Source organism: Phaethon aethereus (genome assembly GCF_964289735.1).
Source record: "Phaethon aethereus genome assembly, chromosome: 1".
In the NCBI taxonomy this organism is placed as follows: Eukaryota; Metazoa; Chordata; class Aves; order Phaethontiformes; family Phaethontidae; genus Phaethon; species Phaethon aethereus.
Window position 1 is genome coordinate 41,710,798 of NC_138575.1, and position 16,544 is coordinate 41,727,341.

The 16,544-nt window shown below is 39.5% G+C and overlaps 1 protein-coding gene across 1 annotated transcript in view; it reads right to left on the reverse strand.

Annotated features, from left to right (window-relative positions):
* The window catches only part of ZFC3H1 (zinc finger C3H1-type containing), a 42,386-nt gene extending 26,218 nt beyond the window's left edge, over window positions 1-16,168 (reverse strand). The window contains exons 1-9 of the mRNA XM_081999446.1: window positions 15,403-16,168; window positions 11,170-11,589; window positions 8,277-8,341; window positions 7,818-8,016; window positions 7,408-7,634; window positions 5,692-5,815; window positions 3,936-4,033; window positions 2,776-2,979; window positions 1,901-2,065 (exon numbers count right to left, since the gene is read on the reverse strand). Of these exons, the coding sequence (XP_081855572.1) occupies window positions 1,901-2,065; window positions 2,776-2,979; window positions 3,936-4,033; window positions 5,692-5,815; window positions 7,408-7,634; window positions 7,818-8,016; window positions 8,277-8,341; window positions 11,170-11,589; window positions 15,403-16,162 (2,262 nt within the window). The 5' untranslated portion in view covers window positions 16,163-16,168. The remainder of the gene's footprint in view (window positions 1-1,900; window positions 2,066-2,775; window positions 2,980-3,935; window positions 4,034-5,691; window positions 5,816-7,407; window positions 7,635-7,817; window positions 8,017-8,276; window positions 8,342-11,169; window positions 11,590-15,402) is intronic.
* Between the last annotated feature and the right edge of the window lie 376 nt (window positions 16,169-16,544).

Here is a 16,544-nt window from a genome sequence, read left to right on the forward strand (position 1 = left end):
TAAAAAAGTTATTAACAAATGCAAAATGCTTTGTTTCTATAACCATTTTTGTAAAAGACACTAGCCAAGCTAGCTGGTTCAAGTATAAGGTATTAACCTGTCAGCTTTAACTAAGCTAACCATCATTAGCAACAGGCTGTAAATTTCAGCTGCAGGTTTTTTTAACATTTACATAATGCCTTTCAACAGCACAGCTGATGAGACATGTATTATGTTACTAAAACAAACCAACAGCTCCCCAGTAACATGTTCTCCTTTATTTCTGCAACAGCAGTTAATGAAGTCTCAGGGCAATAGAATATGTGGTAGTTTAAGGGTTTTTTCACAATAGGTTTAGTATTTAAATGTAAGAACACTTAAAAATGTAAGTAAATGTGAAATGATTTATTAGCATGCCCAAATTGAACAATTACTTTAGTTGTATCTAGAATCTAAAGTAGATTGTGAAGATGGGTACAGAGAAAAAAAATACATCCACTTTAAGCTTAAGAGCACAATATTCCTACAGAAAGGAAAGTAGGCCTTACAGGGACCAAAAAAGGAACATGCAGGTATCTACCATCTTAAGGTGAGGTTTTTTTTTCCCCCCCCTCCATTAAGGTATCAGGTGACCAAGTGATCATATAGTCTGTATTTATGTACAAGAAAGCTGCTGGCCAGCTACAGCTAGATTTGATAGTGATATAATAGTCTCAAAGACACTATTCCTCCAAACTCAGTAAAAAAAAAAAAAATAGTTTATTAGAGATGCCTTCCACTGGGTGGAGACAAAGGTATAGCCTCAATTATGCCATTCATTAGAGAATCTGCATGGAAAAGAGCTACAACAAACCATCTTTGTAAGACGTGTTATTAAAATAATAGCAAACTATCCACTATGTATGGTTCACTGCCATAAATAGAACAGTAGATTTCATGGGCTTCCAGTCTGGCATAACAGAGGCAAGTATGTTTTTGTAACACATTTCCAATAATCCAAGGAGACTGCAGACATCACAAATCAAATGCTAGCTGCACATACCTCCCTTGACCATTCAAATGAAGGTCAAGTTACAAAATATGGCTTGAATTAATGTAACAAAGTGTGCGGCTGCCTGAAGAGAATACTCTCTCCTCTGTCTTCTACATGCACTCACAGACATGCCATGTGTGACCACTTTTGTTCTAGCTCCGATTCTCACACACTGTTCACTGAAAAAACTCAAGTCCCCCTAGAAGTACTTTCCTCCCCCACCAAGCTTAGTCTTCTACCAGTTTGGCATGTTAAATAAAAGTTAAGCAACAGGACTAATGCTCCAGACCCCAAATTAAAAGAAGGGACACACCATTTGACCAAGAGCAGGAGAAAGAGCAAGATCACCTCTTTTTTGGCAACAGTGGTTAGATTGGCTCAGCTACCACTGAGCAGCAAGCTTTAGTCTGTGCTAATCTGGAAAAGCAATTAATTGAACTATATTTACAGCCTCTTTTAGTTCAGATTAGTGCTGGCATGTTTTGATGCTCTCTTAAGCTGTAAATTATTACTTCAGTTGTCAAATTCTTTCTAGAAGAGCAAATGGATTGCCATAGAATCTTTTCGTAGGAAGGGACCTTTAAAGGTCACCTAGTCCAGCCCTCCTGCAATAAGCAGGGACATCTTCAACTAAATCAGTTTGCTCAGAGCCCCGTCCAACCTGACCTTGAATGTTGCCAGGGATGGGGCATCTACCACCTCTCTGGGCAACCTGTGCCAGTGTTTATTCAGTGACTATCAAAGTTACTAATAATTCAAATGTTTAACTGAAGCTCCACTGTTCTGTGCTGTATCACTAGAAAACCTTAAGTCTATTTGCTGTTCATTTGAACTGAGGACAACTTCAACCCATAGTCTTATTAATAGAAAGCACCAATATTTGCTTACTGTGATCACTGCTCGTGGAGGCCTTGGTACTCTAACAAACTTTGTATTTTGTACCCGTGGCTGAGACACAGTATTAATACTGACAGCGGACAGATTGCTTCTTGGCACAGACTGCAAGTTATCTGGAACAGGAGGGGAGGGTGGACCACTGTTACTTGATGTTTCCTAACAAAATAAAACAAAAATACAATCATAAACACACACACTATACACAGCTATTTTAAAAGAGTATAAATAAGATTGTTCCATACATGTCTTGGAACTTGGAACTGTGATTTTGGTAGACTATCCAAACGTATTAGACAAATCTTGCAAATCTGCAATAACATCTAAAAGGCATGCAAGAATATGCCAGTTATTCACAGGTCAACTGCAAAAGATCTGCAACCTTTTAATGAGGTCAAAAACAATCTAAATTTTCAAAACCACAAACTTTGCTTCTCAGTCCAAAAAAAACCAGACCAACAAAAACCAAAACAGTTAGCCTCTACTAACTCCTTTTGCTAGAAGGTTGAAAAAAAAAGCATATCATTTTCTAATTGACAGCTGATAAATAAAAAAATTTTTTCCCAGAAAATAAAATCCCCATTCCCCTGAACATACTCAATTTTCAGTACCTTGAAGTTTCGCAATTCCTTCAGCAATAAAAGACAAGCTGCAATTAACAATTCAAAGGAGATTCCTGGGTGGGTTTTGTTTCAGGTTCTTCTGAGGGGCAGAGGGTGATGGAAATTCAGAGAAATTATTTGGTTTTTTTTAAAAATCATCAGAAAGGCAGCACAAAAAAAAGCCTGTAACCCTCACTTCGCAGGTCATATTTAAGTTTTGGTCAAGATTGCCATCTAGAGGTTTACATTTGAAAACCAGTGGAGTACCTCAGATCTGAAAGCTCGTTTGTTGGCTAGAGACTTCAGTAATTCTTCTCTTAAGAGCATCTCCTCCTCTTCTTCCTCATCTGCAAATGGAGGTTTTGGTGGCTGTTCAGGCTCTTCAGGGGGAAGAGGTGGAAGAGGTGGAGGTGGCTCAAGAGAAACACAAGAAATACCCTCCACGTAAAGTTGGCTCAAAGATGGTACAGGCTGAGATAAAAAGGAAAACAATGGTTTGAAACATGAAAATTACTACTACTTTATGATTATTTAGCAGAGACTGAGACCTAAATTATTTCAGTTTAAAACTAATTCAAAGTGCAATGGATTTAGATCACTTTCAAAGGCTGCTGCTAAACGGATAGTAATTCCTCAAAGATTTGGAATAATGGAAACAACAAGGTTACATTTGGATAGTAAAGTAGTACAGACATACAAACTAAACATAAATGAGAATTCAGAAGCAGAGATAGTCTAGCCACAGAAATATGGCTGACCAAACAGGCTCACACTGCTTGAAAAAACAGTCCTTAAACAGTTTTATGAAATTGTCTTAGCTAACAAAGTTGCGGTTTCCCCAAGTCAAAAATTAAGAAGCTGTCATGGCAGGGAATGACAACTTTCTACTGCTTTACTAAAAAGAGTAACAATCATTCAGTGAAGAAAAGTGGTGGGAAAAACATCACAGTAATCCAATTTCCATGTGGACTCTTAGGTGAGCAGACAGACAGCATATAGTCCAAATGCAAAGTCTGAAAGAAGGACTGCAATGAGCTAAGTTTTCATCGGGTTCCCCCCCCTCCCCGGTAACAAGTCAGAAAATAAGCATATCTACACACGTGGCCTAGAGATACGAGGCAAAGTGGCCTTGCACTAACAATTCCAATTAATTATTTTTCCTTATGTGTTTCAGGCAATTCTGTCAGGAAACAGCATAGCTCTAACAATGAAGATCCAATTTTAATTCCATAGGGATAACTTCCATTAAACAGGAATTGGATCAGCTGAAATAGAGTTTTAAAAATGCAACCATAAGTCTATTAGATAGTTCAAGGGAATGACCAAATAGAGAATTGTATCCAAAAATAGAAGCTAAATTTAATACTAACATTAGCATTAGAGGTAAGATACAAAATCAAAAACACACTCCTTTCAAGTTTACTTACTGGAATTGGAGGTGGCAGTGGCAAGGAAATTGGTGGTACTGGAGGTGGAAAATATCCTATTGGACACTCAAAGAAAGGAGGCTGCACTGGAGAAGAAGCTACAATTAAAAAAATTATCAAGTGTAAGAAACCTGACAGGTAATTACTAAACACCCACTCATGCTTATACTTCAACTGATTCAATGCAGCAGCAGGAGACATATGACTTTACTATGCACCAGTCTGAAAGGTAACACCAGACACAGCACAGTGCATTTATTTCTTACATATATGTACATAAAAAGAGTAGTTATCTGTCCTTTTTCTATTTGACATACAAAATGCAAGTTCAGCCAAACAGTACTATTAAGATAAAGATTCAGAATTTTTCAGCCCTATTTGATTTAATTTGCAAGAATCTACCTTCTTAAACTAGGTATCTCAACACAGAGTCTCCTGTTTATCGGCCACCAAAAACACAATACAAATTACAACAGAAGCAGACCAAATGCACAGCTGATACTGAATTCTGAAACATAAGACTAGACCTTGAGATACTTCATCAACAGCAGTCATGTAGCTTACGTGTCCAAAACAGCAGGTGCAGTATTTTACCAAACTATTTTATAAGGAAGTCTGACAAGAAAGGAGGGGAAAAAAAAAAGATAAAAAAGAAAAAAAAGATGGAAGATGAAAAGCAAGAGAATAAAAATGGCCAATAAGGTAGTATGTTTAATGAAGCTTTCTCAACACTCCAGATGTTGAGATGGAACAAGGAAACCTGAATACCTTAAACGTACCTCAAACTCAAAATGATTTAGGCTGGAAGAGACCTCTGGAAGGCATATGCCCCAGGTGCTCAAAGCAGGGCTGCCCTCAAAGTCATGTTGCTAAGGGCCTTGCCCAGTCAAGTTCCAAGTATATTTGAGGATGTAGATTCCACAACATTTCCAGTTAGCCTGTTCTAGTGTTTGATCAACCTCTGTGACAGTTTTCCCTTACAGAATACCCAGAATTTATCTTGTTACACTTTAAGTGTTACCCCTTGTCCTTCTGTTGTACATTGCACAGAAGAGTTTGCCTCTGGTCTTCTCTGTAATTGCCCACTAGGTAGTTGAAGACAGCAGCAAAAGCCTTCCTTAGCCTTCTCCTCTCAACACAAACTCAGCTCTTCCATTCTCTTTCCATAAAGTGTTCTAGTCCCCAGCGAACTTTATGAACAAACAGGCTAGAAACAGTTTCCATTATTCAAAAAGGTCCTTTGCTAGTACATCACTATCCTTCTCCTACCGTGAAAATAGAAAACTGATGCAGTCTCGTCAGTATTTAACAGCCCCCTCCAACCAACCACCCACTATAGTCACAGGGCCATAACCCAGGCCACAGTTTGCCTTTATCACCCAAAGCCACGCTGCTGAGTCACATTTCTCTTAATGTCCATTGGGATCATCAGGCCCTTTTTGGCAAAGCTGCTGTCTAACTAGTCAACACCCTGGGGCTCTTACTTCCTACGCAGCTGCTTGGGAATGTAAAAGAATAAACTCTACAGTACTGTAATGACAACAGCATAACCTTGAAGACCTTCAAAATACCACCACAGCAGAGGTGGAGAGGAAAAAGTCAGCATTAAAACCAGATGGAATTAGCTCACCTTAAGATGTTAGTTCTATAACTGTCACATCTCAAAAGAAAGACTTTCCTTCTAAAATGATAGCTCATTCCCTACTTTAAGTATTTTTATCAATCATCATACAAGAAAACTGCAACTAAGTCTTACCTGGAGAGTTAGTTTCACTATCTGTATCCATAGCAACTTCATCATAATTATCATGCTGATATATGCCTGCAGCATTCTCTGTAGTCTGCTTATCCAAAGACCATCTCAAGTCTGTATCTGAAGACTAAACACACAAAAAAGTGTATTTTATTTAGTTAGTCTTATGTTATTCTTTTAGAGCAAACCAGTTAGAAGTAAATTTTAGAAACAGGCCTTTATAATTTTGTCTTCCAATTGCTTTACATATACAATTTACCTAGCTCATACAAAAAGAGCAAACTGAAGATTACCTTTTAATCAAATCCATTGCAGGTAGTGACTTGACAAATTAATAGGCAGTTTTAAAAACGGATCTCTTTGCCATGGGGGGAGTCATGATACTTAGAAGCAATTTTTAAATACCTACGAGGTCATTATGTATCTGGTAAAATGCCATGGTATTATATATTTCTGAAACACTGAAAGAGAATTAATCTGTCATGGCAATTACCAAGAGCACTTGAACAACCCTTGTTAGAAACAACACAAAATCGCACAAGGATCATCTTCATTATGAAAAAGGTTGTATGTTTAGGTGAAATATGTTCTGATTGTTCTAAGACTGATGTCTCAGGTGGAGAACCCTTTTATTGTCCCAGAAGGAACCACATACCACTAAAACATGCCCAGAGACTGTCAACTAATAAATCAGACTGCTTAAAGAATGCTTAACACTATATGGTTGCCAATCAATGTTCAATGAACAATGAAAATATGCAGAACAGGTAAATATGGCTTCTTAAGACTCCTCAGTTTGTATCTTTCAGACACATACAGTAGACATTTCAGTAGCTTTCAAAATTTCTACTGTTTACAGTTAAACACTTTTAGCCTCTATTTTCCACTCATTATTATACAAGAGCCCCATTTATAACATAGGGAGTCACAATTCCCTTAGTTGTGGTTTCACTTCTCATTACAGCACATCAGTAACTCCAAGCACTTGCAACATTTAGCTGCAGCAGCTGTACTACTTCCATGATGAAAGCATTAATGCTGAAGAAACACAGTCATTTTTCTTCTGTAATGTACCAATGTTCTAGAGGAAGAACGCTATTCAAGTGCCTTTTGCCAATCTGAAGATCAGAGAATGAAGGCCGCCTACAAGTGCAGCATGATCACCACTGCAGTAACTGTATTCCCTCATAAATTTGACACAACTCTGTCATCCTGTAAATGAGGCTGAAGTAATTAATCTTTTGTGTCTGGGCATATTTTGTACCTCGGCAAATTAAAAAACACTACAAAGAAACCAAACCTCAGATTACATTTTGAAAGGAGGTGGCCACTGAAGTTGTACAGACACAAAAAGTTTGAAAATGTGGAGACAAAACTGCAATCCAAGACAAGAAAGCCAAGGAAGTTTGGTTGATTGGTTTGTGTTCAATTACAGACTGCTCTTTGATCACAATGTTCAAAATACCTTTAGGAGGAAAATACTCTACCACTGACTTGCAAATGTTCAACTCATGCAAAACTGATCTTACCAAACCCAGAGGTTCGGTAATGCCTGTCTAGCATGGGATTAAAACATTGTGAACACTGAAATGCTTTGAGCTTTTCTTTCTTTTAAGGGAGGCAGTGAAGGAGGGATATAGAACCAGGAGGGTCATAAAGACAGAAATCACTCATGAATCACAAATGTAACACTTGAACACCATATAAAAAATTTGTTACCCTGCTTCTCGATCTCCTCTTTCCTCCAACTAGCTTCATAAACCGATTGTACTGCTCTTCTTGATTTGAGAGGTCCCTAATTTTTCTGATTTCTTCTTCTCTCTTTCTTCTCTCCTCTTCCTCTTCTTGTTTCCTCTGGTCTTCCTCTTTCTGACGCCTGTCTTGTTCCTTTTGCTGCTGTATCTTCTTTGATGTCTTTGTCTGTTGTTTTCTCAAAGCTTGCTTGGCTTTAAATAAAAAGATCTGTGATTAACTCCACCTTACCTAAATGGTTCCCCCTAATCCTAGATTCTTTAAGAGCTTTGAATAGACGTATGCGGTTTTAGAAGGATTAAAGGCTCATTGCCCAATGTTTTTTATTTCAGAGGTCATGCCATTGGTAGCCATTTCAGTAACATTAAACTTATTACCTGTAGCACTAGTTTTTTTTGTTGAATGTGCTTTTGTACTGGCTTTGACTTTCTGTGTTACACTTTTCGTTTTTGTTAATTTTTCCTTGCTTTCCTTCATCACCTGTTGTTCTTTTTGCTGCCATTTTTTACTAGCAGACTGAAGCGCAAGAAGCCTAAGTTGCAATTCAGACATCTCCTCCTCATCATCAAGCAGCTTCTTGAGAAGAAAAGAGAAGAAAGGATAAGACAAAAAGTCAGGAAACGTCATTTAATAACTAAATCTTTTCTGAAAAAGTCTTTTGAAGTCTGTCCCAAATTTTTTACCAGGAGAAAGCTTAAAAATCCTACTGTACTGGTATCATTCCTTAACAATGGACTGCTTCTATTACTGAAACATTTCTGGACTGCAATTTGGAAAAAAGCTATTGGACTAACATAATGCAATTATGCCTCATCTACAGAGGAATACTTTCTTACCTTTTCAGATGTAACATCTGAACTGCTAAGCTTTCGCACTGATGTTTGTTCCTTGCCTTCTCCACCTTCCAAAAGGAAAATACCACATATTTGAATGAGCTGTTTCTCATGAGACAGAGCTTCATTAAAATTTTGTGCAAATTTAATCCATACAAACATATTTTATCAGTAGCATTGGTACATAGTGTAAAACAGAACAGCAGTTGTATGTATAAGAGCACATTAACAAACATTAATATAAGCTTGGCATGTCTGATGAAATCCACATCATCATGATGCCATAAGCCTAAGGCAAGATTTGTCATTTTGTAGTAATTCTCCATCTTAAAATTGACATGTACTTCCCCAAGAAGCAGAGAAAAACAGATTTGGATACAAGGGGAAAAGAAGGCTTCTTGCCATCTGTTTTATGCTACCATCTCATATCAGCTGCTGTCCTGAGCATCTCATATTGCACTGGCAGCTATTTTAAGCAACTGGTCAGTCTTTTGCAGAATTTAATATGAACGCCCAAAGCTGCAGTAAGAACACCTTTGCTCCATTTCATGCCAAAGGAAAATAGAAAAGAGCTATCCTATGGAAATTAATCATAAATAGTAATGCTTTCCTGATAAACATTAAGATGTTGACATACTAATTTGTTAGAATGCCCAAAACCCATATATCCATAGTAATATACATACTATAACTATAGCTAATAGATATTAATAAAATCGATAGAAAAATTTTATATTTATATAATTTATATATAACCACATATATATGTTTACGTGCATCAGAAGGAAATAAACATTTAGAGAGAAGCTTGGAGACCTTTTCCTGTATTAGTCTTTTCTCAGAGAGATTCCTTCCCACAATTCAAATTGGTAGAAAATAAGTTTGCGCTCTGTACAGCTTTTACTCTTCCTAGCATTTTACAAAAAGTCACATTCAGAAAGGCACTGTTTAAAATATACCAAGACCTCATAACCAAAGAAAAATAGTATGTAGCAAATGCTGAAATGTCTTCCTGCTTGCACATGCATGCATTTTTTAACAGCACACATACAAGAGGAAGAAAAATAATATCTAATACTCACATGTATTCTAAACGAAAATTCAAAAGAGTGGACCATTCAGTCCACAGGTTGAAAGTAGGGACACAGAGATGGTACACGAGTTTCTGTGATGCAGGGACATACTACACAAGCTAAAACACTCTTTCAAACCAGAACAGGACAACACTGGCAGAACACTAACAGGCAACAAAGGAAGGAAAACAGCCAATACTGTAAACCTTCTGTCAGAGCAGCTGAACCACAGAGAATTAATTCTAGAACGAGACATAAACTTCCCTGAGTTTTAAGACAAGTTTCTTCAATTTGAACAGGACTGGAAAAATATCCAGTATGCCATTTAAAAGTAAATATAATGGGGAAAAACAAATTTTGCCGATTTCTTAATATATGCATAATCAAGTAGTATACATTCACCTGACACACATTAATCTGAAATACCTGGTATCAGCTGGGTTTTTCTACTTTGGAAGCCTACATTACATTGCCACACAGAGTCACTCATACATAATCTGTCTGCTTTCAGATCATTCTTATGTCATACATTTGAGTAGTGTGCAAAAACTGAGATGCTCTTAATGCACGTGCTACAGCATCTATTTTCACTACCACATGAACTGTACTTTCAACTTCAGTTCTTCTAAGTTTTGAAGTTGGATTTTTTTTGAGATTGTTCTGCTTTTTAAATACCTTTTTTACTCCTGCCTTGCTATGCTCTCTTCCTGCAGGCTACTGTTTTTTCTTCTATGGTCAAGATCAGTTGTTTTTCCCCATGTCTCCCATTAAAAAGTACATGACATCTTAAAGAATACCAGAACTTTTTTTTTTTAATTAATGAGAAAGACACAAGGGGAAGAATATCTAGAATGAGGTGGTTTGACTACTAATTATCAGTTTTCTCTTTTGGTTTCTTTACAGGCTTCATCTTCTAAAGTTTCACCCTGAAGTGATGTATAAATCATTCTGACTTTCAGTGTTCTAGTCCTACCTTCGTATTCCTACTAATTATTCACCTGTGTTCTTAATCCATCCATGTACTGCTTTGTCTCTTCCCACTCAAATTGATAGTTTACACACATTGACAAATTAGCTAACATAAGATGACAAGTGATATCCAGCAGCACACCCTCAACCACAGCAAACGCTTATTAGAACCAGATGAAGTCTCAGAATACAAAGTTTAAGCTAGCTGCTTTACTTTGCTGCAGACTTAAAAGTAAACTCAAGGACTTTTACTGCAGGTCAGCTGGACACAATAACTTGTTTCTCACTAACTGCTTCATGCATCTGAGCAATTACCCTCTTTGGCCCACAGTCCAGAACTACCTGGATAAGACAGTTATTCTACCCTTCAGCTACGTTTCTTCTACAAATCCTTTATACTTCTGGCCTACGATTTCACCACTATTCATGAATACCAATTATGACCAAAATAATTTTGGTGAAAATCTCACATACAGGCTTGTTACACTGAAGAAACCATGTAACAAAGATGAAATGCAGAAAAAGATGTCTCTAAATGTTATCTTTTAAGCTAAAAAAAAAAAAACCCCATGTTTTGCTTCTGCAAAAAAGAACAAGGGAAAAACAGCAGGAAAACTAAGTGAAAGCCAATGATTTCTGCTGTGGACAGCAATTAAAACCTTCAAGTCTTGTAATTCCTTGAATTACAAAAAACAGGAATTAAGTACATTAAACCTATAACTTAAAACATTTAATATTTTAATTAAAATTAGTATTTTAGTTAAAGTCAAATTTTCCCCAATACCTAATAAATAGAATAAACAATCGAAAGCAAAAAGAACTTTACAAGCTAAAACAATTTTATAAGTATTTACCTTGGCCAGATTCTGTGACTTCAGATTTTTGTGATGACTGTTTCGTTCCTTCTTTGCCTTTTTTTAATCTGCTCCTTTCAGCTGGAGTAGGCAGTTTTTGTCTGAGAGGTTTCAATTCGAATGCCTGAAAAGCTATAACCGGATTTTTCTCCTCAGGAGATACTTCTTTCATAGCATCTGTTGTAATACTGTCATTTTCTACAGGTACTTGGTCCTCAGTGTCCACTGTTTTATCATCACCTTCTTGTTCATTTTCTTCCCTGTTGCTCAAAGCCAGTCTTTCATCTTTATTAATGTATTCAAGCTCTAATTGTATCTGCTTATACTTCAAGAGCAGATCCTCAAAACTTTCTTCCACAGAGTTTTCATTTTTAGAAGAGTAGCTCTGCTTTCTAGATGGGGACCTTCCAAAAGTTTTGGCTGAATTACTGGTCAAGGAAACCAAGATAAGAGTATGTACAACCTTAAAACAGTGGCGATATTACCACTGAAGACTAAATTATGACAAACAGAACTGCAGATAATTCTCTGAATAAAATAAAATATATTTTATCTTAGGTTTACCTTAAGGCTAGCTCAAAAACTACCCCTTTATACAGAGCAGCATGCAAAAGATGTATCCATTATTATATATTGACAGCTTAAATAAACATTCTCTCAAACCAACAATTTAAAATATCCTACTTATGACAAGAATTTCATGAATTGCTGAGAATTGTTGCTCTTGCTCACACCACCCTCCCAGAAATAACAGCTGTAATGCTGAGAAGGTTCCCTATCACCAAGAGTAACTCAGACTTCCAGAGTTCGTAACTCAAGTATTGACTTCCCATGCAACATTCTGAAAAAGACAGGTTAAATTAACTCTCACTCATTTTATGCTTTCATAAAATGCTAAGTCTAGCCACAGCACAATTACACACTACAGTAACTGTAGCTCAACAAATGAGGCAAGACACAGAATAATCAACAACTGAAGGGAATAAAAAAAGGTGGCTAAAGACTTGCAGTCAAAACATTCAAAAAAGGCTAAAAGAGGTCTGGGAATTACTAATTACTCAGAAAAGGCTGTCTGTGCATGCTGAAGGGATAGATTTTCTTGACATGTTGTCCAAGGCAGGCAATGGAAACATTCTTAGGCAACTGTATCCAGAATAAAAGTTCTCACTATTAGAGGTTCACTTCCTCTTACCTTAACCCGATACTTGAAAAGCTAAACTATCCTGTAAAATAATCACGCTCGAGGGGCAATCTTTTAGGATACCAAGTCAGGTTTGACTCATTCAGCTTTCACTATCAACCCCACTGTGATAACAGCTGACTCACACCCAGTTATGTGAAATGCTTTTTCATCATCATCATCTCTTAAAACAATAAATGGAGTCAAACTAAAAGCTAAAACAAGTGTCCTCTGTATGCAGACATACTGATCTAGAGGAAGATAACTTTGTCTTCTGCTCTCAACACACATCAACTTGGATGTTTTGGTACGCTAACTCGTAACATAAGTATGAAGAATCTTGGTATGTATCCTACAAAATCAACTTCTGTAATATCAGAAAAGGTTTTGCTATACAATGCTTTAAGCTGCAGCACAAAAAGCAGAAACTAGTGAAGATAAACAACAGAAAGTCAGGAAAGCAATCAAACAATCTTTACATATCCTGAAAATACTAGGAGCTGCATGCAGTAGAGCACCAAATTATGTAATAAGCCTATTTGCCAAATTCACTTCCAACACATTTCTACTTACAAAAGACAAGGACGTCTTAGTGATTTTTTGAGTCACAGGAAAGTCTGAAGCTAATTAAGTGATTTAGCTTCATTTATAATAAGTCTAACTATTATTTGATACTGAAATACTTCAATAGCTTCTGGAGTTGGGTAACACCACAAATACCTGAGATTTTTTTTTTGTGCTTAGGATAATAAAATTGCTACAGCTCCCACAATCAGAATTAATCAGAAATTCTGTTTCATATATGTAGAAATTGTTTTTCTATGTGTTTCTACACACAGAATGCAAGACTACACAGAGTGCTATGAAAGGCAGACAGGCACATATACATTAAAACAGTTATTCTTCAATCAAATCATGAAAAAGTTCATCCTACAACCAAAAAAAAAAAAAAAGAGAGATCAATTGAAGAAATTGGGGCATTAGAAGTGAAGAAAAATGTACACTGGGAAGAGTTCAGAATTCAGTGGAAACAGAAAGTCACATTTCGGTCCCATATTTCAGATTCAGAATTCCTTAATTCTCTGTGCAAGAATTTCTGCAGAATGACTATCCAACAGCTTCATGTTAAAGTTGCTAGGAATTAAAAGTTAATACAAGAATTCTTGTGCTCCACCATGTCGTTTACCCCACTTATACATACACTTCTTCAAAGCACTGTGCAATGTACTAATTCCATGGATAAAGAAAGCGCCATCTCTCTGTCTTAGCAGACACTTAAACATTTCACCTTCCTGGGGGAATTCCAAATACCACTCCAGGCCACAAGTCTCCTGTAGCAGTTGATGTGAAGGCCTCTTCTGAAGTCACATGCCCATGAACTATGCCCCTACTTCATTAATATTAGCAATGTGGAGGTACCTTAATATTTAGGAATACTGTAATATGGACTCCTTCAGAGTGGCAAGGACATGAAAAACACAGAAAAGAACTTGCATTGAGAAAAAAAAAAAAAATCGGGGGCCATCCTTAACTATATGATCCACAAACAACTGAATGTCACTTATTAAAAAGCTATAGTATTAGAACCTTCACTACCATGTTTAAACAGAAGAGTGCATCTTAAGTATCAAGGGAGAAAAAAAAAAATATTTACTCATTTTCTGCTTTTGGTTTGTAAATGGAATTATCAGTTTCTGAATGCCCTTTTAATTAAAAGGGAGAAGGAGACTCTGTAGCAGTATTAACAACTATTGCAAGACCTGTTTAGGATGATCAATACATTTGTGCTGCAAATTACTCATTATACAGAAAGTAACCATTTTCTGGTACTCGGAGCAACACTGCATATTAAGAGACTTAAAATCTATTTTCAGCACCAGAACCATCTTACTGTGCGACCTTGGGCCAATCACATCTTCACCCGCTGCCTCTTGAGATAACATCCTTAAATGAAGGGTTCTTATGAAGACTTCAGTAATGCTGTAACTTTACCAGATGAGATTAAATAAAAACATCTCTTCATCACTAGTTTACATATTCCATCCACATAAAAAAAAAATTAATGACATGGATAAATAACCTTGTATCTAAAATAACACACAGATCCAATGAGTAGCTTTCAGACCCTTAAGTTCTGGCACACAAGTGTTTTTTACACTTGTCTACATTTTCAGTTAGGCAACAAAGCAGTTACATCAAGTTTCACTACCAGGCTGCCCTCAAGTTAACCTGGCATCAGTTCTTTATGTTTTTTTTCTATGGAAAAAATGGAAAATTAGAGGAGTTTTTTTCCATCACTTTCGCAGTTCCTACTCCTAAAAGAAGGAAATACTAGAACTCTACTAAAAGTCACCTAACCAACTCTAACAGTAACCAGTGGAGAATATCCTACAAGGAACACTGGGTACAGCTTTATAGAGAAACAGAGCTTTCCTATGTTACCCAAACTCCCATATGAACCACATTCTGTGCGTACAGTCCCAGTTCAACTTAGGTTGAGCTTTACAGTTAGCTTTAGCTATGTGTAACAGCCATTAAAGGGCTGGAAGTAAAAATGAAAAAACAGTGGCTCCTTCGTTGCCCAACAAAGGAAATTAACAAGCTTAGGGTTTTAGCTTTACAACTGTGACACTTTAATTATACACATTAAAACTGCCGTACCAAAGACTGACCCCGCTTCACAATATTCTCACTTCAGGCTAGAAAAGCAGCCATCTGGGATCCAATCGACTAAGGCTTTGTTTCAGGCTACACTTCCCCCCCCCCCCCCCCCATATGGGACTGACTCGCCAGGTTGCAAGCCAGGTTACGGCTGTAATCCGGCTTCCCAGCAGCCTCTCCTTGAGGAGCAGGGCCCGCTGCCCCAGCCAACCTCTAGGACTAGAAGTGGAGCCTCGCTCTCCATTACCCCTATGAAAGTCCTACTGCCAGAGCAGGAGGGAGAAGCGTCCCTTCCCAGGGTTTTCGGCCACGTAACGCGGCACTGACACACCCAGGCCCACGCCAGCAGCACGGCCACCCCGCCTTCGCTGCCTCTCACGTCTCAAGGATACATTTCCGTGGCGAGGGCTCCCTCCAGCCCTGGCTGCTACTGAATCCGGCACCGCCTCCCCCTCCGGGCGGCCTCCCCGGCGGATTGCCTCCCCGATCGCCGCCGCCTCGGCTCCTACCCCAGCGCCCTCCGCCCCTGTAGGGCCGGCCTCGGAAGCGGAATCGGTCCAGGGCATTGTGGCTGCGCTCCCAGAAAGACAGCCGGGGGCCCGTCTCGGAGTGCGAGCCCGACGGCATCCGCGGCGCCGGCATGGGCGGCGGATGGGACCGGAACGAGTCCTTGGGCCGATACCCGCCGTGTCCGTGCAGGTGCCCCATCTCCGGCGGGGGCTGGTGCCGCGAGCGGGGGAAGCGCCGACCGGAGGAAGAGAGGGACATACCCCCGCGGAGGCCGGGAGGCGGCCTGCGCCTCGAGTAGGGCCTGCTGCTGACGAGGCCGCCGCCGGGCTCAGAGCCGCCGCTGCCACAGGGCCCGAAGCCGTTGTCATCATCGCTGATTTCGCCGTCTTCCAGCTCCCCTTCTTCTTTCGGAGAGAGCCCGCTAGGATCCAGCGCCGCCTCCGCAGGCGCGGCCGCCGCCTCCGCGGCCGCCATGGGGCCCAGGCCAACGGTCTCGGCGAGGCAGAGCCGCACGGGCGGTTTCGTTTCCTGCGCAGGGCGGCCCCAAGCCTCACCCCCTCCCCACCGCCCGCCCGGCTCTGCCCCGGCCCGCACCGACTCTCGCGAGACCACGCCCCACTCCCCCTTGCCCAGGAAGGGCATTACATAAGCGGGGGTGTAAAAAAAAAAAAAAAAAAAAAAAAAGGGGGGCAACTCCCCGAGCGCGTGGTCTCCTGGGTAATGTAGTTCCCAGCTCGGGGCGAGGCAGTGTAAGGTAGGGGGCGGGAAAAGCCGGTGGCTCAGCCTATAGCGGGACGGCGGCGGCGGGCAAACGCCAATGGAGGCTCGACCAGCCATGTTCGCAAAGGAGGCGAATGGGAAGGCCGCCATCTTGTTGAAGCGAAGCGAGTTGCCTGGAGAAGCGCGGTGGTGAAGCGGTGGTTACTGGCTGTGTGGTGGCCGGCTGCGCTGCTCTCTACGATAAGAGTGTCAATGGCAGCTTTCCTTAGCACTGTTCGGGGCATCGCCAGCCACAGCGCTTCTG